This window comes from Vulpes vulpes, chromosome 4, assembly GCF_048418805.1.
Source record: "Vulpes vulpes isolate BD-2025 chromosome 4, VulVul3, whole genome shotgun sequence".
NCBI lineage: Eukaryota > Metazoa > Chordata > Mammalia > Carnivora > Canidae > Vulpes > Vulpes vulpes.
In genome coordinates this window covers 58,529,755-58,555,649 of record NC_132783.1, presented here as the reverse complement: position 1 = coordinate 58,555,649, position 25,895 = coordinate 58,529,755, and the positions used below count along the sequence as shown (strand labels likewise).

At 36.8% G+C, this 25,895-nt stretch overlaps 1 protein-coding gene and 1 non-coding gene across 51 annotated transcripts in view; both read right to left on the bottom strand.

Moving 5' to 3' along the window:
• The window catches only part of SEC31A (SEC31 homolog A, COPII coat complex component), a 76,893-nt gene that overhangs the window by 765 nt on the left and 50,233 nt on the right, over positions 1-25,895 (bottom strand). For 7 of the 50 annotated variants that reach the window (XM_025998193.2, XM_072755799.1, XM_072755784.1 and 4 more), the window contains 7 exons: positions 23,901-24,027; positions 21,684-22,025; positions 13,379-13,417; positions 11,728-11,786; positions 10,402-10,665; positions 7,570-7,689; positions 1,521-1,592 (listed from right to left, as the gene is read on the bottom strand). In XM_025998193.2, coding sequence (XP_025853978.1) covers positions 1,521-1,592; positions 7,570-7,689; positions 10,402-10,665; positions 11,728-11,786; positions 13,379-13,417; positions 21,684-22,025; positions 23,901-24,027 — 1,023 coding nt within the window. Of the gene's footprint in view, positions 1-1,520; positions 1,593-7,569; positions 7,690-10,401; positions 10,666-11,727; positions 11,787-13,378; positions 13,418-21,683; positions 22,026-23,900; positions 24,028-24,715; positions 24,809-25,895 lie in introns of all 50 variants that reach the window. The other 43 variants (XM_072755806.1, XM_072755794.1, XM_072755795.1 and 40 more) reach the window with 9 other exon arrangements.
• Positions 3,761-3,864, bottom strand: LOC112919773 (U6 spliceosomal RNA). The gene has a single exon (XR_003234967.1). It is a non-coding gene; the product is annotated as a U6 spliceosomal RNA (small nuclear RNA).

Genomic DNA, 25,895 nt, shown 5'->3' with positions numbered 1-25,895 from the left:
TGATTTATGTAAGGAAATTATTATGAATTATGAACATGTATGAATCAGGTATTTTTCTATAGAAAAGAAGCCAGCTTTCCTCCCCCAGGCTGAAATACTAATGTCTTTCTCCACTTAAGAGCTTTAATTTTTCAAATATTTTAGATACAGCCTCACACCTTTTAAAATTTTTCCCAGGCATATGAATTTAAAGGTTCTTTTCTTTCTTTTTTTTTTTTTTAAAGATTTTATTTATTTATTCATGAGAGACACAGAGAGAGGCAGAGACACAGGTAGAGAGAATCAGGCTACTCAAGGGGAGCCCAACACAGGACCCGATCCTGGGACCAGGATCATGCCCTGAGCCAAAGGCAGACGCTCAACCGCCAAGCCACCCAGGCGTCCCAATTTAAAGGTTCTTAATCACTTATCTCAAAGTAAGGGCCCAATTTATTTTAATACAGTGTCTACAATAGAGACACTGAACTTGTAGTCTACCTGTATTTGTAGCGCAACAGCCCTCCATCAGTACTGAATTTATCAATTTTTAACTGCTTTTTGTAATCTTACCATCTCTTAAAACCATAAAAGCTATAGCTATTTGTTCCCCCCTTGCCCCATGTCCTTACTTGGGTTATATGCCCAAACTTTTGAGGGAAGAATTTACTTTGGATCAGTCCATGGACCACACCACTTCCACTGTTACAATTTTCTTTGGTTTGGTTCTCATGAGATAAATGGTTATTTTTATCTGATGAGATTCATGTAAGGAATGGAGAAGAAGAATGTTGAAATGCAATTAAAGTGAACAAAGGTCAGTTACCTTAGGGCCAATACAAGCCAGATTATTATTTCTACTCTTCTTTTTTTTTTTTTTAAGATTTTATTATTTATTTATTCATGAGAGACAGAGAGAGAGAGAGAGACAGAGAGAGAGGCAGAGACACAGGCAGAGGGAGAAGCAGGCTCCATGCAGGGAGACTGACGTGGGACTCGATCCCTGGTCTCCAGGATCAGGTCTTGGGCTGAAGGCGGCGCTAAACCGCTGAGCCACCCGGGCTGCCCTTATTTCTACTGTTTTTTTTTTTTTTAATATTTTATTATTCATTCATGAATAATATTTTATATTATTATTTTTTAAGATTTTATTATTCATTCATGAAAGACACAGAGAGGGAGAGAGGGAGAGAGGCAGAGACACAGGCAGAGGGAGAAGCAGGCTCCATGCAGGGAGCTCGACTTGGGACTTGATCCTGGGTCTCCAGTATCACGCCCTGGGCTGAAGGCGGTGCTAAACTGCTGAGCCACCTGGGCTGCGCTCTTTTGTTAGAAGAAGAGTTAAAATTGCACCCCTACCTCACAAACACACACACATTCCCAATAAATGATATTTATGATTCAGCTAGAGAGAGCCCATTCTGTAACTGTCATCACAATTTTGCCTCCAAATATATTACATATGAGTGCTTATGACATGCTTATTTACTAGCAACTAGGAATAAATGATTATCATAAATCCTTCTTTTTTCCCACAAACTTACTGTCTGTTCCCTAAGTTTATCATACAGAAACTCCAAGCGTTTGCTGGCATCATCTAGTTTCCTCTTGGTTTGCTGTGGGAGAGGAAAAACAGATGTGTTATATTTGAATATTTAACTTTTATCCAAAGACCTCGTCCTATCTCATTTCACTAACCCTTACACTCATTATGCTGAACAGCTTCATATTATAAAGAAATGGAGGCAACTATGATTCAGAAACTTGAATAGACAAAGTTCAGTAATCTATTAATGGGGGTAGGGTAGGAGCATAAGGGGCTTCCTTCTGGAGTATAAAATGGAGTAGTGGTTGGATTTCATGTGTAAGCCTGCTGACAAGGTGTGTGCATGTATAACTACATTATCTACAAGCAATAAGAAGGGCCATCTGGAAGCAGTAGTGAGTTACTGTATTACAAAAAAAGATCAAAAAAAAAAAATAAAAAAATGAAAAAAAAAACAAAAAAAGATCATCTAAGGAGTTACTGTAAAATATGGGTGCTAGCAGGCAAACATAGAGGTGAACTGGAATCTTATTTAACCTTTCAAAAATATTACTTATATAATTAGTCATATGTGGCATGTTTAATCTTGCTTCTTCCTGAGCTTTTTTTTTTTTTTTAAAGTAGGCTCCATGCCCAGCATGTAGCCCAACTTGGGGCTTGAACTCATGACCTCCAAGATTAAGACCTAAGCTGAGATTACAAATTAGACTCTTAATCGACTGAGCCACCCAGGTGCCCCTCTTGCTGAGCTTTTAAAACACCAAGAAAAAAACAAAGAAAATTACCTTCTGGTGGCTTAAGATTACCAAGAGCAAAGTAGTAAAATGAGTTCTTTTTTTTTTTTTTTTTTTTTTATTTATTTATGATAGTCACAGAGAGAGAGAGAGAGAGGCAGAGACATAGGCAGAGGGAGAAGCAGGCTCCATGCACCGGGAGCCTGATGTGGGATTCGATCCCGGGTCTCCAGGATCGCGCCCTGGGCCAAAGACAAGCGCCAAACCGCTGCGCCACCCAGGGATCCCGTAAAATGAGTTCTTAAATCAGAGTCCTCCTACCTCCCACTCCTCATACTAGAAGTATAGTGAGAGAAAACTACTCTAAAACTAAAATTAAAGGTTTCAATTACAATGTGATTAATCTAATGATGTACATTATGCAACCGCCTTAGAAGTGACATTGTTCTTCACTATTAATAAATATTAATATTTAATATTAACACTTATGTCTCATGGACCTCAAATTCTATTGGGTGGGAAAAAGATACAAAATAAACAATATGCTGTATATGAGATGATGACGAATGCCATGAAAAAAAGTTTAATAGAGTGAGGGGTTAGAAGTGTTGGGAGTGTGAGGTGGTAAAGAAAGGCCAGATAGCTACTGAGACATTTGAGCAGAAGCCTAGAGCACATGTGGAGTGAGTAATACAGTTATGTGAGGGAAGAATTCCAGGCAGAAGGAGCAGCAAGGGGCAGCCCGGGTGGCTCAGCGGTTTAGCGCCGCCTTCAGCCCAGGGCATGATCCTGGGGTCCCGGGATCGAGTCCCATGTCAGGCTCCCTGCATGGAGCCTGCTTCTCCCTCTGCCTGTGTCTGCTTCTCTCTCTCTCTGTGTCTCTATGAATGGATAAATAAAATCTTAAAAAAAAAAAAAAAAAAAAAAGGAACCCATAAAAAAAAAAAAAAGGAGCAGCAGCAAGTACAAAGCTGTCCATGCTGACATGCTCTTGGTATGTTGGAGGAAGGAATGTCAATGTGTCAGACACGAGGAGAAAGGAAAAGTTCCTGAGTTTTTGCCCACTGAGTATGATGCTAACTGTGGGTTTTTAATTTAAGGTCTTTATTATGTTGAGGTATGTTCCCTCTAACATCAACTTTGTTGAGGGCTTTTATCATGAATGGATTTTGTACTCTGTCAAATGCTTTTTCTTTTCTTTTTTTTTTTTTAAAGACATGGGGGATTTTATTTTTTATTTTATTTTTTTTAATTTTTATTTATTTATGATAGTCACACATTGAGAGAGAGAGAGAGGCAGAGACATAGGCAGAGGGAGAAGCAGGCTCATGCACTGGGAGCCCGATGTGGGATTCGATCCTGGGGCTCCAGGATCGTGCCCTGGGCCAAAGGCAGGCGCTAAACCGCTGTGCCACCCAGGGATCCCTCAAATGCTTTTTCTGCATCTATTAAAATGACTGTGTAATTTTTATCCTTTCTTTTGTGGATGTGATGCATCACATTGATTGGTCTGTGAATATTCATGAATTTATATGTCATCCTCATGCAGGGGCCATGCTAATCTTTCTATTGGTCCAATTTTAGTATATATGCTGCCGAAGTGAGCAATGATTGATTTATGAATAATGAACAACCCTTGCATCTAGGGAATAAATCCTACTTGATTGTGGTGAATGATTTTTTTGTTTGTTTTTTGGTGAATGATTTTTTTAAAAGATTTATTTATTTATTTATTTGAGAGAGAGAGAGCATGTGTGTGAGAAGACGGGGAGAGGCAGAGGGAGAAGGAAAAAAATCTCAAGCAGACTCTGCACTGAGCATGGAGCCTGACTTGGGGCTTGATATCATGACCCTGAGATCATGACCTAAGCCAAAATCAGGAGTTGGATGCTCACATGACTGAGCCACCCATGAAAGATTTTTTTTTTTTATTTTACTGTATCAACTTACCAACACCATTTTTCACAGAACCAGAACAAATAATCCTAAAATTTGTATAGAACCACAAAAGGTCCCAAATAGCAAAAGCAATCTTGAAAAAGAACAGCAAAGCTGAAGGTGTCACAATTCTGGACTTCAAGTTATATTACAAAGCTGTAGTAATCAAGACAGAATGGTACTGGCACAAAAATACATACAGATCAATGAAATGGAATAGAAAATCCAGAAAAATTCCACATGTATTACATGGTCAATTAGTCTTCTACAAAGGAGGCAAGAATATGCAATTGGAAAAATCAGTCTTTTCTACAAATGGTGCTGGGGAAACTAGACAGCTACATGCAAAAGAATGAAACTGGACCATTTTCTCAAACCATAAACAAAAGTAAACTCAAAATGGATTAAAGACCTACATGTGAGACTTGAAACCATAAAAATCCTAGGAGACAGCACAGGCAGTAATTTCTCTGACATCAGCCTTAGCAACATTTTTCTAGATATGTCTCCTCAGGCAAGGGAAATAAAAACAAAAATAAACTATTGGGACGTCAAAATAAAAAGCTTCTGCACAGTGAAAGAAACAATAAACAAAACCAGCAGCCAATAGCCTACTGAATGGGATATTTGCAAATGACATATCTGATAAAGGGTTAGTATCCAAAATATATAAAGAACTGATATAACTCAACACTCCCTCAAAAATAATCCAATTAAGGGATGCCTGGGTGGCTCAGCAGTTCAGCTTCTGCCTTTGGCTCAGGGCATGAAAGGACAGAGTCCCTATCGGGCTCCCTGCGAAGAGCCTGCTTCTCTTTCTGCCTATGTTTCTCCCTCTCTGTGTCTCTCATGAATAAATAAAATCTTAAAAAAAAAAAAAAATCCAGTTAAAAAATGGGCAGAAGACATGAATGATATTTCTTCAAAGAAGACATTAGGTAGCCAACATACACATGAAAGGATGCTCAACATCACTGATCATCAGGGAAATACAAATCAAAGCTATAGTGAGATAGCACCTCACACCTGTCAGAATGGCTAGAATCAGAAACACAAGAAAGAATATAGTGTTGTTGAGGATGTGGAGAAAAAGAAATCCTCTTTCACTATTAGTAGGAATGCAAACTGGTGCAGCCACTCTGAAAAACAGTCTGGAGGTTCCTCAAAAGTTAAAAACAGAACTACCTTATGATTTAGCAAGTGCATTATTGGATATTTACCCCCAAAATACAAAATGCCAATTCAAAGGGATACATGAACCCCTATGTTTACTGTAGCATTATTTACAATAGCCAAATTGTGGAAGCAACCCAAATGTCTATCAATAGATGAATGGATAAAGAAGATGTGGTATATATATATATACAACAGAATATCATTCAGTCATAATAAGAATGAAATCTTGCTATTTGCAATAACATGAATGGAGCTTAGAGGGTACAATGCTAAATCAAATAAGTCATTCAGAGAAAGACAAATATATGATTTCACTCATATGTGGAATTTAAGAAACAGAATAAACTACCAAAGGGAAAAGAGAGAGAGAGAGACAGACAGAGACAAACCAAGGAACAGACTCTAAACTATAGAAAATAATATGATGTTTTCCATTTCCCACAGGGAAGGTGGGTGGGATGGGTGAAATAGGTGATCAGGATAACGAGTACACTTATCATGATGAGCACTGAGTAATGCACAGAATTGTCGAATCAATATATCATACACCTAGAATGAATTAAAAAAAAAAAGGAGGAAGAGATGACACTATCAAGGATAACATTACAAACTAAGTCATGCTGTAAAATTATGGTGGTGTCTGGACATAACTCAAGTAAAAAGAGGAATAAAGCCATATCACAAAAATGATTCCAGCTAGTGATTAAAAGGATTTGTATGGAGGGGAACCCTGACAGTCCCTGCTCAAAGCTAATCTCATCTACCTACCAGCAGAAGCCCTACCCCAGTGGCAGAGTCAGCTGGACAGGACAGGCTATTAGGACTTCTCCCCTATTTATAGGAATTATAGGAACAGTTTGTCTTTTGTGGTTCTCTTCTGCCCAAGGCTCCTTTGGACCCAGAATGAAGACGATATGCTGACACAGAGGAGTTTAAACTCAACAAAAATTTATTGAGCTGGGTTGTGTACTAGGTGTCTTATCAACCGCCCTATACTGACTCATGCCTGAAGGAGGGTTGGAGTTTTCCTTCATTTTTATTAGGACTCTTCTATTTTTGAATGTGCCCTATTTGGAGGTGTTCACAGGGGACAGTGTATGCTAGACTGCTTCATCTGCTCATTGTTCCTTGCTTAGTGCTTCCATCACTTCCAGAATGCTAGGCACGAAGGTTTATGTTAACCTTTCCCTGCTTCTGCTTTCCTGACATATTTAACACAGGGAATAGCCTTCCAAAAGACCAGAAGAAAGCTGCACATGTTAATACTCAATGTTTTATGAAACAACAAATTCCAGAAGCTGTTTTTCAAGCAGACAAGTGGCCAGTGGATAAATAAATATATTCAATGTTTGTTGGCAGAAATTGAAATTTCATCTAAAACAAGACCAGCTTTGTAGGATTTTTGTTGTTGCCAATACACAGGCATCCTCTAGGTAAACTAATAAAACCAGTTGCTTTAACTATGAATATGACTCTAATACCTAAAACAATTTTTTTAAGTTTTTTTTTCTTAAAGATTTTATTTATTCATGAGAGACAGAGAGAGAGAAAGACAGACAGACAGACAAAGGCAAAGGGAGAAGCAGGCTCTATGCAGGAAGCCCGAGGTGGGACTCGATTCTGGGACTCCAGGATCACGCCCTGGGCCGAAGGCAGACGCTCAACCACTGAGCCACCTAGGTGTTCCAAGATTTTTGCAAAGTTATACATAAGATTATCTATCTACTTTTAAAAACTTTGCTCTAAACTCAGAAAGAAAGCCCAAACTTGAATTTCTTTTTTTTTTTTTTAAACTTGAATTTCTTACACACCACCATTCTGTTCTATTTAAGTGCCAAACATGAGGTTTGCTGATGAGAGGCAATACAGGATAGTGGCTGAGAGCATAAATTCTGGACCCAAACTGTGTTTGAATTCTGGCTCTGACCTTGGGTATTACTTAACTGCTTTTTTGCCTTAATTTGGTCATCAATAAAATAAAGATGACTAATAACCCTGGGGTTATTGTGAGGATTAAATTATTTATATATAATAGAAATTATAATACATTTTTATATGTAAAGCAAACTATGTAAATGCTAGTTTTACTACTATTGTACAAACTTCTAAAGTGTATCTTGTAAGACTCTGTGCAATTACAGAAGAGCTCCATAAATGAGATTATTTTAAATAAGCAAAATATGAGAAAAAAATACATACGGGATCTGTGGCTGAAGAGAGGCAGCGCTGAATAAGATCCTCAAATGTGGTCTTCAGAATGAGGTGCTCATCTGGAATAGGTTTTTTGGTAATTTTTTCTGTTGGCAAAGACTGCACATGCTGGAAGAAATAATATCATAAAATGACCAGAAATGACCAGAAACTACCTATACACAAAGCCCTAAAAGTGTGACAAAGAGAAACCAACTAACTACCTTGTAGATAGGCTGTTAAAATCAAATGACAAATTAACATGTGAAATCCCTTGGGATAAGTAAAATGAAAATCACATATTCAGTAGAAGGTACAGGCTTCTACAGCTTTGATTTTCAAAAACAGAATTGGATATAAAGTATCTGATCAATTATGGAACATATGCTGATCACTACAGTATGTATCTGGTGCAAAGTAGACAGCCAGTAGGAAATAAAAAGAACAGGCATTTAAAAAGTTTGGCTAGTTAGAGTGGCTGCTTGCTCTGCTTGTTGGCTCATTTATCTTGGCATTCTTCTAGTCTTTGGTTTACTCTTGGAGGCTGGTAACTGGGCTATCATCAAACTGCAAGATTAAGTCAAAAGTTGGAATGGAAGAGACCACCATGTTACTGAATGCATAGCTGGAAAAACAAAGAAGGAATGTTTAAGTTTTTAAAGTTCTGATTTATTAGTTCATTCATTCAAAAAATATTAGGCAATTATGTGCCAGGCACTGGCTATGTATTTGCAAGCCAATTCAGAAGTGATCTCAGCTCTCTGGCAGTTTATAGGCTAATAAAGAAAAAGAAAGTGTCATAAAACAAAAACTTTTTATTTTTATTTTTATTTATTTATGATAGGCACACAGTGAGAGAGAGAGAAAGGTAGAGACATAGGCAGAGGGAGAAGCAGGCTCCATGCACCGGGAGCCTGATGTGGGATTCGATCCCGAGTCTCCAGGATCGCACCCTGGGCCAAAGGCAGGCGCCAAACCGCTGCGCCACCCAGGGATCCCCATAAAACAAAAACTTTACAGACATTTATATCTTAATGAAGATGTTACTTGAAAAAAAGTTAAAAAATAGAATGTCATTAATACACTTAAAATAGCAACTGTATTGCTATTTAATTGCTTATTTAATGTTAAGAAGTTAATGTTAAGGAACCAACAGACATTATAACTGGAATTGAACTGAGGGGAAAGCTCTCTTCAGGAAATTTTATCAGAAGGACAAGTAAGAGTTAACCAGTTAAATGGGAAAGGAGAAGCCTTCCAGTCAAAGGAAGAACTTGTATAAAGGAAGGATCATGACATCATGTCAAGGGGACTAAAAGGAGGCTAGTGTAGCTGGGGCAGAGAGACATCAAGGAGAAGTATGAAACTGATGGCTTCCCGGCAATGTAAAATATTTTGGTCTTTATCTGGAGAGCAAGGTTTTAAGCAAAGCAGAAACAAGACCAGATAGATCAGTCAAAGGCAGACCAGTTAGAGGCTCCTGCACTGCTGAAGACCTGAGATGAACGCGGCATAGCCCAGACTTTAGTATAGACCAGGGATTTGAGAGAAATTTTAAAATGCTATCAATACAACTTAGGGATAGATTTGAAAGAGGGATTGAAGGAAAAAGAGTATAAAGACAATGCCCAGGTTTTTGGCTAGATTAAATAGAAAGGATTACAGTGCAGTTCACAGAAACAAGAAACACCAAGTTTTGAAGACTGGGTTTGGGAGGATGACTATGAATAGGGTTTTAGAAATGTTGAGTGTGAGGTGCCTCAGAGACATCCAGGTAGGCAAGTAGTTGGATATAATGGCCTGGCTAAACAAGCGTTCCCTGTGCAGCTTTCCCTTCTGATGGTAACTGAGGTTCTGGTCTAAATGAGTACAGCATGGGAACCCCATGTCTAAACAAAAGTGAATGGCTGGGTAGCTTCCTAAAATAGCATAGACTTGTAATCATTTAAAAAAAAATTAGCAAAAAAAAAAAAAATAATAAAAAAAAAATAAAAAAAAATAAAAAAAAATTAGCAATGGATCTTTATAATTAATATTCCTGTGGAAAGAAGTCAGTTCCTACCTCCACCAAAACACTGTTTTTTATAATGCAACTTTTAATATTTAGAAGTTCCTTAGGCAGAACTCTCTCTTAATAGTAAAGTATACCCTTATGATAGAGATATAACTTTATAAATTTGACTTCAATGAATCAAAGACAAAAATAGAACTAGTTTTACACTCTGGACAACGATTTGTTTCCTCTTCTTATGTTAACTTTGACCCAAGCTCTTCACTTTTCATGAACAAATCAAAATATTTATCTTTATATGTCTAAATCAGTTATATGTGATTTTTCATTGTCTAGAACCCTGCCAACTGACTAGTTGCTTATCTGTGAAAAGCAGGTACAAATTTATAGCTCCACCTGAAGATAGGCTGTATATTACCAGCTCTTACACAAGAAAAAATATAACTCATTACATTTTTATTTTATATTTTAAAGGGAAAAACCTTTGAAAATAGCTTCTGTTTAGCAAGCTTGGCTGAAAATACGGAATTCAATTGATCTTATATTGTGGCTCCTGATTAGGTCAAGTGAAATACTGCAACTGTCAAGTTAGTGTAAACATACATAAGCAAATATATGAGCCACTTCTAGAAAGTTTATGGCCATGTAAGTGAAAAATAATACCCATGCATGATCAATCTTAAAAGAAGGGTTACTATTTTTTATTTAGGTTGTCTTAATTGAAACCAAATTTAGATGTTCATTAATAAAGGAAGTTAATAACACATTAAAAAAAAAAAAGAACTAAATAGAGCCATCTCTACATTCCACCTTCGCAGATTCACTGTTACCTGTATGGTATTTCCAATAGGAGCCCCTGGGGCACCTTCAATATTGGGCTTGGAGAAAGATGATGGCATGCCTGGTTGACCAAGGGGTTGCTGTATGCCATGGAATGTCTGGCCACCTGCAAGATGTGGCTGTGGAAACGAAGCTTGGCTTGACAGAGGTACGGGAGCTGAAGGCTGTTGCGGCAGCATCTGTGACTGGGGATCACCCAAAGGGTTCATGATTGGTGATGTGATGGGAACAGGAGGCATAAAGTTTTCAGGCATCTTTTAAAAGACAGAAATAAAAGACACTAAGTATAAGAAAAAGAATTATTTCCTCACCTTTAAATAAGGTTTAAAAGTTTTTAAAAAAAATAGAATACTTTTTTCAAATGAACTTTTATGCAGAATTCTAGAGTAAACCTAAAAGCAGAGCCGATCTGGCTAAGAGGGGTGGAGAGCTCAAAAACTGGACTTCTCAGTTTCCCCTTTGTCTTCCACACTTCCTCTCATATGGAGAGCCAAAACATGGTGTTTTGAAAGAGGATGTCAAAGTCTAGAGAATTATATCTAGCAATAGTGAAATCAGATATGCCAAATGTATGTTTGTATTTAATGTGATCAGGATATAATACCCCTTTTCCTAGATCACTAAGTAGATATTACCTGTCAATTCAATCATATTAAAAGTAGCAGATTAAACTTCTGATTATCACGAACCTAAATTTTAGGGATTTTTGCTCATTTAGTGCCTCCCACTTTTATTGTTATGGCCTCTCATTACTATATTTAAGGAAAGACTGCCAGAAGTAAAAAAAAAAAAAAAAAAAAAGTAGAAATGTTTGAGAGGAAAGAAGAATCTTAATCTTGTCTTGTGTCCATCAGCTCTCAACAGTTACTGACATTTAAACAGTGTTCAGCTACAAGATTATTTCTTCACTCATATTATACGTGATAGACAAAATAGTCCAAAATATAATTACCAAATTCATGACTACTGCTGGAAACCAAAGACCAAAGTAACCCAAAGAGAAAAAAAAATCATTGGAAAATTTTGTTTCCTATTCTTTGTAAGAGACTGTCAGGAATTTACATCTGGTCTTCTAATGGGAGTTAAATTCACACCACCATATTGGTTGTTTTGTTTTGTTTTGTTTAGTTTTTTTCTTTCCTTTCCTTCCTTCCCTTCCCTTCATGGAGTAGAAGATGCAAGCTAAAATACACTCTAAACCTCTCAGTCAGTAGCTTTGCTTTTAAAAGGATTAGTGAAAAAGGTGATGTGTTCCAGATGGCTATGTGATCAATAGAACATCTGCAGGCAAACGGATGGACATCTTTTTCTAGTACCTTCTTCTTCTTGGGTACTCTGTTCAAAGCTGGAGGATCATTCCAACCATTCTGAGGACCTATAACAGATAATAAAGGGCATTTTCCTTTAGAATTCTGAAAAGAAGAAAACTCAATTATATACATCTTACATTAAAAATTCTGCCTTAACCCCGAAGATAACTATCACAAAAGTTTTACCAGCTGAGCTTTGGGGATCACCCTGTGGCCCTGGATTCTCAAACTCATTCCTTCAAATATTTACAGGCCTTGGATTAGTAGGCAAGGTAATTTGGTATTATTTCATTTAAAGTGAAAGAACTGTACTAAATTTAGGGATAGTGAAGTCTTTATTAAAGTATACATTGATGTATATATAACCTTCAAGATCAGTTAGGAATTTTCTCCTAATAAAAAAAAATTAATCACTTGAGTCTGCTAAAAAAAAAAAGAATAAAAAATGCTTTTGCTATATTCAACATACAGAAAAGAATAAAAGTAACAATTTCCTATTTCCCGAGGGAGCAATTCAATATAAGCAAATCATCCATATGGTAGAAACATTGTTAAAAAAAAGTCCCAACTACACTGCAATTTTTATCATATTTGCCTTAGGAATTATTTATACAATAGAAAGTACTTAAATATCTGTGATAAGACTTTTTTAATGCCACAAAACAAATTCCAGGTTGGCAGCAAATACAAAATTAAACTTTAGTCAACTTTAGTAAATTTCCCCTAAAAAACCCCCCAAAACCTTCATTTCAAAATGAAAAACAGACATCAGTAGCAGCATTCATTAAGTACTTTAATGCCAGTATCTTTAAAGAAAACATGCCAGAAATAGGATAGTTTTAAAATCAAAATGTGATCATTTTACATCTCATTGATTTTTGTATGTTTAAAGACAAAAAATTACTCTTCTTACAACAAATTAAACATTCTTTCAGTATTTTACCTTTTACTTGTTTTATTGATATCCATGATATTAAATCACAACAAAATTGCTTAGCAGATCAAAAAACCTGTGATCCATACATAATGCCACAGAAATTTTTTAAAAAACAGTATCTTCTAACCACCATACACTCATTTGCCTTAATTTTTTTGAAATTTATTTTATTTTTTTAGTAATCTTTATACCCAACATGTGGCTTAAACTCAAGACTCTGAGATCAAGAGTCACATGTTCTGACTGAGCCAGCCAGGCATCCTTCATTTGTCTTGATTTTAAAAATGGAATTAATTTTCTACAAGTTTACTAGGAGACAGAAAGCCAAATAAGCCTCAAAACACTCAAGAACTAATCACAAAATATTAAACTATATGCTGCTATCTGCTTAAATTCTTAAGGTTCTGGTAATACACAGAAAATCATTCAAATCTCTCTCATCACCTTTTAATCTTACTCCTATTTAAGACAATCTTGATATAGTCATTGTCTTTATGATCATATAAAATAGAAGACCTTAATGATTTGAAGCTACTAGGTCACCATGTTAAATCAATCAGCTCTAAGATTTGATTTGATTAGGAAGTCAGATTAAAAAATGATACTGATCAGATTTAGAATATCAACTTTGAGTTTCACATGCATTATTGTGAATGTCCATTCATTAACTATATTCAATGATTGCATAATTTCCAAAGACATATTTTATAACCAATTCACCTTCCAACATAGGTGCCTGGTCTTGCATAGACTGATTTTCTGTAGACAAAATGCAGAAGTCATTTAAACAGTACTAGCATCAAAAACATTCTAAACTCCTCATTTTGTAATTGCTTCTTCTCCATCAACCCGAAAAAGAACAAATGAATTTTATAAGGAAAAAAAATTTCTTTTTATCAAGTCACAAAAAATACCTATCTATAATCAGTTTTTGGGTAAATTGAATTCATTTAGGTTGTGTGAGATTCAATTAACTCTCAATTAACTCTTAAACATCACTCTTGCTGTGGTACTTGTTTCTTTTAAGAAAAAATTTTGTTCCTGCCTATTTAAAATATTTCCCTGTCTGCATGGATTTTTTTTCCCCTACTATTTGATCAATAATACCACTGGAGGTGTGTGTGTGTGGTGGAGAGCATTTTGTACTACTTAAAGCTGTCAATCAAAATCAACTGAGGATCTTGTTAAAATGCAGATTCTAATTCACCAGGTATAGGGAGAGGCCTGAGATTCTATTGTTCCAGGTAGCTCCCAAGTAATGCCAATGCTTTGCTGGGCAAAGCCCCCTTTTAGTAGGGATTTAAATAACAATGGGAGGCTTTCCACACTGTCCTGCCAGACTTCAGCACTGTACTTATTAAAGAAAAGAATATCAGACAATCTTAGCAAGGTAGTGCCACTTTACTGCCAGATTTGGGAGGCAAATGGGGGCTGCATCCTGATGAAACTGTAATTTTATGGAATTCATGTCACACTATGAATATGAAGATAAATGACAACAGGCCAGTAAATATGTAACCATTTTATATGGTCTTTTCTGTAAGAATATATGGATTTGCAGACTGTTTAGTACAGGTCTTCCAAAAACCACTTAGGAGAACTGAAGTTTCTGGCAGTGGACAAGAGGAAAAAAGGCTGAAAACTAACACAGCAATGCCAAAATGGTCAGATACTCAGGGTCAGGCCAGGCCCAATCTCAAATCAAAAGTATGCAGTGGAGGTACATTATATTCACATATCTATAACTACGGAAATTCATCTCTCTTCCCCTAGGGATAGAGGAACCAAAAGAATACAGCAATTAATTACAGAGTCCAATTTAGTTTGAGCTCTATCAAGCAGCACATGCCTCAGAGAAATTGTGAGGTGGGAGAGGTAATCCCTAGCTTGAAATCTATGTGGAGTTTTCAACAGATGTTTTCCATAAAATATGGCTCCTAATGCAAGCCAACTTCTTCATAAAAGCTTAACTAAAGAAAGAAGTGATCAAAGACTTCCTATTTTTTATAAATGATTTTCCGTTTTTGCCTTATGTGACAATTTTACAACCTAACTCCTCATGCAAGATATAACTTCATAGCACTACAGACAGTAAAGCCCTGGGAGTCACTGTGTGTGCATTATTACAGAGGACTGACCTGATACACAACTACAGATGTACTCTCTAGCATATGACTTCTACTTCTGGGTGGAGGAAGTCCGTATATTACAAACCTAAAGTACCAGAAATACCTTGGCCTTGACCCTTTTCTAATCAGAAAGTAGTTTCAACAGTATGTCTTCTTCTCCTGCCCCATGAGAGGCAAGAGGAGATGATAGCAGTTTCTCCTCTAACTTCTCATGGCAGTGACTCAAACCCTGGGAGGGTATCCTGAAAATTCACAAACTTACTAGCACAAAAATGTTTGGGGAGCAACTTCATAGGACTCTTTGGTAAAATGACTCCAAATTTATAATGAAATTAAATCAAATTCAAAATTAGGAATGACACTTCATCAAAATTAGAAACAAAAAGCCTTGCAATAGGAATGGATAGCCAATGAGCTAGCTCACATAACTTGAGGAGCAGATGTCTTGTTGAATAGGAAGTAACAGTTGTACAATAATCAAAATCCTCCCTCAAAGTATGTCTAAATCCTCCGAACCTCAAACTATGCAATATATTTATCCAAATGCTTTATTTCAGCCCAGATAATCCTCATTCAAATCTCTTACAAATCTCTTATCAATTCAGTGCAGTTTTGTCTCAGCTAGAACTCTAACCCTTTTCCATCTTTTTGCTTTTATGTCTTTAAATTGACTGTTTAAATATGACTTCTTAAAAACATAATTAAATTGACCTCTATAAATACACTTTAATAGCCACATTAGATAAAGCAAGCTACATGAACACTGTAAGTATCTCTAGGAAACAGTATTATTGACATGCAAAATCAGACTCTTGGTCAGCATTTTAAAAAACCAACACAGTGTACTCATTTAGAAAAATCAATACAGCATAGTCTAATCTTAGACATAATTCTCTCATAAAACTGAAAAGATAATATTTTTTACTTCTTGAAAAAAGATGATAAATCTCTTAACTCTTTTTACTATATGATATGACTCTAAAGGGCATGAAAAATGGTTCACGGTATAAGGCTAAGAAACTATAAGGGGGCACCTAAGCAGCTCAGTTGGTTAATGCCTGCTCTTGATTTTGGCTCAGGTCATCTTGGTCATGAGATTGAGCCTCATATTGATATCTGAGCTGGGCATGGAGCCTGCTTAAGATTCTCTCCTTCTCCCTCCACCCCTCCTCCTCGGCTTATGCTCTCTTGCATTCACTCTCTAGAAAAAAAAAACAAAAAACAAAAAACAACAACTCTAAGATGTAAAATGGTATGTGTTTGTAGAAGAGTCTGCTTCAGATTCTTTCTCCTTCCCCCTCTCCGCCTCTCTGCTTGTATACTCTCTCTCTCAAAGGAATAAATATCATGATTTCAATTCTTCAGAATAAAAAAAAACCAAAAAACAGAAAACAGCAAATGTTGGTGTAGATGTGGAAAACAGTATAACAGTTCCTCAAAAAATTAAATACTGAACTAAATATTGAATTTGATCCAGCAATTCAATTTCTGGTTACATACTCAAAAGAACTGAAAAGCAAAGACTTGAACAGATATTTGTATACCCATGTTCAAGTAGCATTATTCACAATAGCTAAAATGCCCATGTGCAGATAAACGGATAAACAAAATGTGGTATATACATACAGTGAAATATTATTCAGCTTTAAAGGAAAGAAATTCTGATACATGCTACAACATGGATGAATTTTGGAGAGAGTGAAGTAAGCCGTTACAAAAGTACAAATATTGTGATTCTAATTATACAAGATACCTAGAGTAGTTAAATTCACAGAGACAGAGTAGAAGAGTGATTACCAGGGGCTGGGCGGAGTAGGGAGTACATAGTTTCAGTGTGGGACGACAAAAATGTTCTAGACATAGATAGTGGTTATGGTTTTTCAGCAATGTGAATGTACTTAACGGCACTGAAGTATACATTTAAAAATTATGTTAGTATGTTTTACCACTTCAAAAATATTTTTTTAAAATATTTTTAATATATGCATACAGACATACATATAAGTATGTATATAGGTATATGAAGGGAATAAATAAGCCTATATTAGTGCTTATATTTGGGTGGTAGAATTATAGGTAATTAAAATTTTATTCTTTAAAAATCCTATAGTGAAAAATGAATAAAAATCAAGGAAAAATTAATTTAAAAACTGAATACAGGGCAGCCCCGGTAGTGCAGAGGTTTAGCGCCGCCTGCAGCCCAGGGCGTGATCCTGGAGACCCTGAATCGAGTCCCACGTCAGGCTCTCTGCATGGAGCCTGCTTTTCCCTCTGCCTGTGTCTCTGCCTCTCTCGCTCTCTCTGTGTCTCTCATGAATAAATAAATAAATTCTTTAAAAAAAAAAAAAACTGAATACAGCATGGTATTGGAGACCCTTATCCACCTTAGTGTAGGGATCAATTCTCCACAGTGTCTTTGGGAAAAAAAGAGGGAACTATTTGGTTTTACCTATAGGAGTGGAGTTACATACTATCTTTATTTGAATTCCACCTCTTATTGAGAACCTTCTTAGGTATTCTTTCAGAAGCATAATGTGGGATCTATACTTTGGTTAATATACTTCTCAGCGGATTCACAGAAAATTATTAGTGGTATGGAGACTTTGGCTAGAAGACAATTTGAGACAGAGAGAACAGACCATCCTTCTGTATCTCCCCTGTCCTCTTTAAGCCTAGCATGTCACATTAAAAACAAAAGGGGTTAGGGCGCCAGGGTGGCACAGCCAGTTAAGCATCAGACTCTTGGTTCAGCTCGGGTCATGATCTCATGGTAGTCATGGGATCAAGGCCTGCAACGGACTCCAGCTTAATGTGGAGTCTGCTTCAGATTCTCTCCTTCCGCCTCTCCCCCTCCCTGCTCATATACTCTCTCTCTCAAAGGAATAAATAAAATGTTTAAAAAACAAAAGGATCACAGAATTAAAAATTAAAGTTTAGAAATACATGAATCCTTGAGGTCATCTTCCAGTGATACAAGATAAAACACAATTACCTAAAGAAAAGTAATGAGAGGTTATCTCGTTCCTTCCATTTACTTAAAAGGTTAAAACCAAGTACTTATAATTTGAGTAAGGAGTGTTTATGAAAATTTAAAAAGATTTTTTTCAGGACACTGTTTTGTGAAAATATGTAACATTATGTCCCTTCAAGACTACTGTATTTGACAAAGCACAAGACTACATACCTAAATTAAATCTTCCAATTGTTTAACAAAATCAATAATGTTCACTCAAAGACAATTTCATGACAGCATGAAGGCCATTTTACCAGAAAACAATTTAAAAAGTTTTTTTATTAATTTGAGAGAGAGAGAGACAGAGATAGCAACAGAGAGCACAAGCGGAGGGGAGGGAGAAGCAGGCTCCTGGATGAGCAGGGAGCCCGACCTGGGATCATGACATGAATCAAAGGCAGATGCTTCATCAGCTTAGTCACCCAGGCACTCCAACAATGTTTTTAGTAAAATCCTAAGGCCTTCATGTTTGAAAGTGCTCTCCCTTAGTAATAAGCCTACATTAACTCAGGAGCGGGGGGGGGGGGGGGGGGGGGGCGGGGCGGGGGTTGACAGGCAGTATCCTAATTATAGTAGAGAGTAAAACAGAGAAAACCTCCTGCTTTGTCAGTGTTGCACCATGGAAAGGACACTGTACTATCCTAACTTAGGCTGTTGTTACTTTATGTCTAGAAATGAGAGAGGCCTCTTCTTGCTTCTGATTCTACCATGTGGCCTACAATCTTTTTTTTTTTTTTAAGATTTTATTTATTTATTTATGAGACACACACACACACACACACACAGGCAGAGACATACGCAGAGGGAGAAGCAGGCTCCATGCAGGGAGCCCGATGTGGGACTCGATCCCGGGACTCCAGGATCACGCCCTGGGCTGAAGGCAGGCGCTAAACCACTGAACCACCCAGGGGTCCCCCACAATCTATTTTGTAGGACCACCACCTCCAGATTAACCTCCCTTTAAGTACCACTTATATCATGCCTTTCAGCAGTTCAAATCCCTTCATAAAAACTCTATGAATTTATAAACATCTTGCCCTGGCATTTAAGGCTTTCCAAAATTTGGCTTAAATATAAATTTTAGGGGCAGCCCAGGTGGCTCAGCAGTTTAGTGCCGCCTTCAGCCCAGGGCATAGCCCTGGAGACCCGGGATCGAGTCCCATGTTGGGCTCCCTGCATGGAGCCTGCTTCTCCCTCTGCCTGTGTCTCTGCCTTTCTCTCTCTCTGTCTCTCATGAATAAATAAAATCTTTAAAAATATATATATATATATAAATTTTATGTTCCAACTTATAACAAAGCTATGTGCTGTTCACTAGAAACGTATCATCCTTTTCTGCTTCCCTACTCTGCCATGAGTAATTCTGATTATAGACCAAACAAGTACTCATTAAGAATTTACTGAATGAATGTTTTGATGATTTCAACATTAGTCTCTCTGAGCCTCAGGCATGTAATTTTGTGGTTCACTGATAGTTACAGGCCTTGCAAATCCTAGTGTCTGTCAAGAATTATTCACTGGACAAATGGAATTTCCAAGTCCTATAGAGAACCATGATACGAACTAAGACACATAAGGAAAAAGATAAAATTTTCAGTCACAATTATTTGTATACCATAAACAAGATTTTTAGAAAATAAAAAAATAAAATATGGTAAAGCTTAAATTAACTATTAATTAAAATACAAGAGACTATTAACATGCAAGAGGGTAACAAAGCAGCTGGCTTAGTACATGCTGAATACTGAAAAATGTTTGCTTCTTCTTCCTATTAGTAACTGTTTCTCAGCCAGGTTAGAACATTCTGTTACTTTGTATATAAGCAAAGTATTTCGAGGCCAAATACACTTTTGCTTAAGGAGAAAAAAAAATACCCATGCAAATATTTAACTTAGATGATGAAGTGACAAATGCCTAAAACAGAGTTGTTATATGATTTTTGTAATTCCAAACTGATAACTAAGTACTTCTATTGCTTACGTCAGTCAGGACTACACCATCTGGTAAAGAATGAACTCAGGCTTTGAAGACTGAGGGACCTGAGTTTGTATCTCAACTTGGAGACTCTTACCATGCAACCATGAGTTCAACTCCTAAGAAACTAAGTTTTTTCACATCAATTAAAAAATATATATATATTTGTTTCTCATGGTTCTGAGAATTAAATAAGAAAATATATGGCAAATGATGGTACATGTCCAACGTATGTTCAATAAATGATAATTCATCTCCCTATTTCCCTGCATCACTTTTAAGTGGGGATTTTCTGGAACCTCAATCTTTCTTTTTTTTTTGAACCCCAATCTTTCAATCAAGAACTCTACTGTCCAACTATTCAGAATGGATTTTGTTCTCACTCACTGAGGTTTTAGAAGGTAATTTTTTGAACTCTACAATTGAATTAGCACTCCTCTCTAAAATATCAACCTATTTAACTGTTTATATTGAACATTAAATTTTATTTGTGCAGCAAAGGGTGATATGGATATTGTGTGTGTAAGTGATTTCTGGTACTTGGAGTTTATTTTATGTATTAGAGAAGAGAGGAGATAGGTATATCATCCTGGACCCATAAGACTTTGTTAGAAAAGAATACTTCCTCAATGGATCCTATTTTATGGTGTTTTCAGTAATTACAGCTATTGCTTAAAAGAATATATATATATATATATATACTTGATTCCCCAAAAGCAACTTCAGTATTAGTAGCAAAGAAAGATTCATTCATCTCTTTGCCCCTCTAGTTCAAAAATATCAGTTATAATCTAAAAGGGAAACTATTTTCAAATACCAACAGGCACAGAGCTCTAATTCTGAGTCAGGTTTTGTGTAATCACAGCAAATTTTACAGTCACTATTCCCAAATGTTTTAATATATTAATCCATTTAATCTTCTTCATAAGCTTATGAACAGGTATTGTTATTATTCTGAGGAAATGGAGGCTTGAAGAAGTTTAAGTAACTCAGTGAAGCTGGATTACAAACCCAGGAGTCAAATTTCAAAGCCTGCATTCTTAAACCAATATGGTTAGTGGTTCTTCACCCTGATTCATTGATCCCTTTTTATACCACATGCTTTTGAGGCCCCTATTACTATCCCCAAATGAAAATCAGATAATATAACCTACCCATAAAAAAATCAATTAAATGCTTTTATTGTAATATGATATAAAAAGAATTCACAAAATTATTTCACCATAAAAATAATTCAAAATAATGATTTAATTAGAAAATTTTAGGTACAACTATACTGTTAGACTATCTATCAATCTAATCCTTGAAATTCCCAAGATGTCTGAGGATGGTATTGTCTTAATGAAGAACTGCTGCACTACTATGCACTGACCTTCTACCATCTTAGGGATCCTCTCTGTCAGAGTTGTGTTCTCTCACCTTTTTCCTTTAGATAAGCATATCAAGATGCCTCATTTTTAGAAATAAACATAAAATTATGTACACTCTCATTAAGATGCTATACTATTTAATCTCCATGAGAGAATTTAAGGCACAGAATAATTTTAAAGATTGAAAACTTTTCAGTAAAAACAGAACAAAGTTCTGCTATAAAGAAGTTAATTTCAATTAAATCTAGTTCTGACTACCACTTATCTTGCCAATTAATTTCTTATATTTACCTTAAGGTCAGTGGCAGATTATATACTCTTACCCTTTTGGAGTTCTAAAGCTTTCCTCATTTCATAACTAAAGTTCATTATGGGATGATCACACTTTTAGAAATCGTTTTAGAATTTGTTATAAAAACTCAATCAACACCTCAGATTACTCAGTTCACAAAGAGTTAGACATAATACCCTTCCATCCACCCACGTGTTCATGAAAAAATAAAGGAGGGAGCCAAACCAAATCCCTTTCAAGCGCAGACCTGTTCTTTGCGACGCAGGCAGCTCGCTGGCAGCAGGCAGTGTACCTGTTGTTCCAGAAGGCAGTGCGTAAGCTGAAGATGATGGTGGAGCTCCTGGTCCGCCATGCTGGAAGGATGCTCCAGAGGAAGGGGGAGGAGGGAAAGCAGCAGCAGAGCTGGAGGTAGCTGGAGAGGCCTGGTGCTGTGTTGCATACAACTGAGACTGCCCAGAATAGGAAGAAGCAGGAGATATGTAAGGGGTGTTAGGGTAAGCATTTGAAGCAGAAGGAGCAACAGGCTGCTGAGGTCGATACATTGTTGACCCCCCTGTTCCGAAGGAATACTGCTGGGCTGGTTGATAAGCTACACCAAGGAGAAGAAACAGAAATTTTAATTAGTTTTAGGACTATTCAGATAGCAATAAAAAACCCCAAAGTTATTTCATTCTATGGGAATTATTTTCATCATTATTTTTCTAACAATAAGCTACAACCAAACATTAACACTTACACGTTATGCTTTTAATACCCTGGATATCCTTAAATAATACTAAAAGTCATTGGATCCAATATTTGAAACCTGCCATCTTCAGACTGCTTTTGGCTATGAAAATCTTTGAGGGGCACCTGGGTGGCTCAGGCAGTTGAGCATTTGCCTTAGGATCAGGTCATGAACCCAAGTGTCCTGGGATAGAGCCCAGCATCGGGCTCCCTGCTCAGCAGGGAGTTTGTTTCTCCCTCTCTCTTCCCCTCCCCCCAACTCGTCCTTTCTCTCTCTTTCTCAAATGAATAAATAAAATCTTTAAAAAAAACCAAAATCTTTGAATCATTAGGCCCAAGAACTGCAAGACTGATTGATCCTTTGCTGAGACTTCCTGTTCTGGGAAAAGGCTGCAGTGACAACTACTAGCCACCAGATGGAACAATGCAGGAATTACACATTCAAAGTACTTCCCCTTACAGTAAATTACAGAGGCTTTGGTGGCAACTCAACATCTCCCCCACCATAAGAATTGTAGGGTGAGCACTATTGTTATGAATCAAATACCTTCTCCAACATCTGGCAATATCATCAGCTACTCAAATTGTGACTTTGAGCATAGTTCCAAATTAATAGCCAACTCAGAGAGTCAGACAAAACAATTACTATATAATAATTTATATACTGTACATTGTTGGTTAGTAAGTTTTCAGGCAGTCAGTTAACATTTTGATACAAAGATCTGAGCCCAGATTATAGAATACTATCATATTCTTCATGACCCAGGGTAGGTATGGACTTCTACAGAATAAATCTACTAGAAACTGTACTTATTTTTCTCTGAAGAGAGCACTTTCATGAGTGAAAAGTTGTGTCAAATGTGTATTCATGTTAAGTATGAATGGAACATTCATTTTAGCACAGAACGTGTTTATTAGGATTAGTTCTTACTAGGCAGTGACCTCTTGCTTTTGCAATAGTTGTTAAGTCACATAATTTTCCCCTTGGAGATTTTTTTTTTTCTCAATTAAATTTTAAAAAGGTGGCAATATTCTCTAAGTGCAAATATTTTCTAAAAAACAAAAGCCAATGGCGGGGACATGTCATTATTACACACTTGTCAAAATTCATAGAATGTTCAATACCAACAGTGAACCCTAAAGTAAAGTATGAATTGTGGGTGATAATGATGTGTCACTGTAGGTTCATTAACTGTAACAAAGGTACCACTGGGGTGCAGACTGTTGACACTGGAGGAGGTTGTGCATGGGGGGCAGGGAAGATACTGGAACTTTCTTACTCTCCACTCAAACTTGCCATCTAAAACTGCTCTGAAATAAAGCCTATTTCTTAAAAAGATAATATAAGTGGAAAACAACAAAAACAAATTCCCTTGGAACCATTTTTCCAAAAATAGTTTGTGTCATCTTGCTTAAAGGAAAAGAATATGCAACCAATCATTTCAAAAATTCTATTTTTAATACCTAAGTCATGGGACAATTCACTATCCTTAGTAATTGCTCAGGAACAGGAGCCAACTGTTTTGAATGGACTGACACAGGAGCTCTTTCCTGGCATGTTGATTCAGGATGCTTCCTAAGGAAACCATCTTTCTTTCTCTCAAGTCCTAACACAGAATGGTTCTTTCTTTACTTGTTAAAACTGATTGGATCATGGTTTTGGAGCTCTAAAGTGAACGGTTTCGACATTAGGATAAGACATGCTGCTGCACAAGGACTTCAGGGTTGCACTACTTACGCTGTGGCTGTGGATAAGGTGGTACCTGGGTGTGCATATGACCTGGAGATGTGGGAAGTTGAGCTGTGGCAGTATTTGGGTTAACATTTCCATGCATTATGAAACCTGGAGGTGGAGGATTTTCTCCCTAGAGAATGAGAATATGATAAAAGGAGGATTACATTTGGAACCAATAATCTTTCCAGATGGTTTTATAATCCCTGAAATGGAATTATGTTTCTTTTAAAAACTTTATTGTGTAAGAAATACTGCATTTTGCATTCTATCCCCTTTAGAGCACATCTGAGCAACATAGTCTAAGTGATTTAGAGATTGAACAGGTCCAATGTAATAAATGTAATGAAAAGCAATGGATCCTAATAACTTCATAAAATAGTGTCAGTGTTATTTATAATAAGTCACCAGGATTTTCCATCTCTACTAAATTCCATCCACTACTCCACACTTTGGAAATATAAGCATAAATGCCACAAGGGAACTTTCGCTTCTCTTCAATTTCTGCAAATGCTCAAAAACAAAGAAGAAAGAAAAAAGAAAATCTTCAGTGAAATCAGATTTAAACCTTTGTTACAACTTAAGTTGGTATTTTTCTAGCAGAAGTCAATTTAAAACTGCAAAAGGAGAGGGATAAGAAAATAAATGAATTGTCCTAAAAGCTGCTTCTTGCATCCTAAAGCATTAAAAAATGCAATAAGCAGGCAGACAGATGGGGAGAGGGGAACTTAAAAAAAGCGGGGGGAGGGTATAGAGAATTTTTAACTATATATATTTAGATGAGCGGAATTTTGCTCAAAGATGAATAATGAAGGATATACCTGTGTGTCAGAGGGAGAGGCTGCAGGTGGATGGCTGGGAAGGGCGGTAGGAGTTTTGTTACTCCAGGTAGTGACAGTAGGGGCAATTCTAACCTGAATTGAACAAAGAAATACCAATCACAGAAAATAAAAAATAAAAATGTTAGAAGAAGAAAAAAAACCCAAGAGGCATTAATAGCCAGATGCAAAGCAAAAAATAAAAGCAGCAAGAAACTACATGTTAGTCAGGCAATTGCTTTCAAGTGTCGCTGGGATTTTAAAAGAAAAACACACATTCACAACAAAACAGGGAGGGAGGCAGGAGAAAAATCAATATGAAAACCTAACTCAAAGCAGAAAAAAAAATGCCATTCAAGTGTCAAGAATTAAGGGGAAAGGGCTAGTTCCTGTAAGTAGGTAAGGAAAGAAGACACTGGGGGGGGGGGGGGGAAGGTAATTGGGTAAATAAGTGATTTTGAAGCATTAATAGTATTCATGCTACTATTAGATCTATAAACATTGCTAGAAGCTCCCCTTTCTAGATTTTAATAGAGCCACAAAAATCATATTAGTCCCATATGAGGCTTAGAAACATATAATCAGAGAATATTAGAGACCAACCAGTCTAATTCCCACCTTTTACCATTGAGAAAACCAACCCAGAGAAATGAAGCAGCTTGCTGTGGTCCATATAACTAGCTGGTGACTCTGTTAGGGCTGAATCAGGCCTCCTAATTCCTAGGCCAGTGTTTGCTATACTACATCATGTTGCTTACCCTGGAGTCCTGAGATTTAAAAAAAAAAAAATTTTAAGCCATCAAAAATGGCTTTTTTTGTCAAGTGAATTTTCATAGAAACTCCAAGTGGAATTCCTACTAATCTGGTCTCCCTTTCACCCCTTTACTCCTACCTGTAAATATTCCTTTAAAACTACAAGCCAAGGGATCCCTGGGTGGCGCAGCGGTTTGGCGCCTGCCTTTGGCCCAGGGCGCGATCCTGGAGACCCGGGATCGAATCCCACATCAGGCTCCCGGTGCATGGAGCCTGCTTCTCCTTCCGCCTGTGTTTCTGCCTCTCTCTCTCTCTCTGTGACTATCATAAATAAATAAAAAAATTAAAAAAAAAATTTAAAAAAAAAAAAAAAAAAAAAAAATAAAACTACAAGCCACTGGGCAGCCTGGGTGGCTCAGCGGTTTAGCGC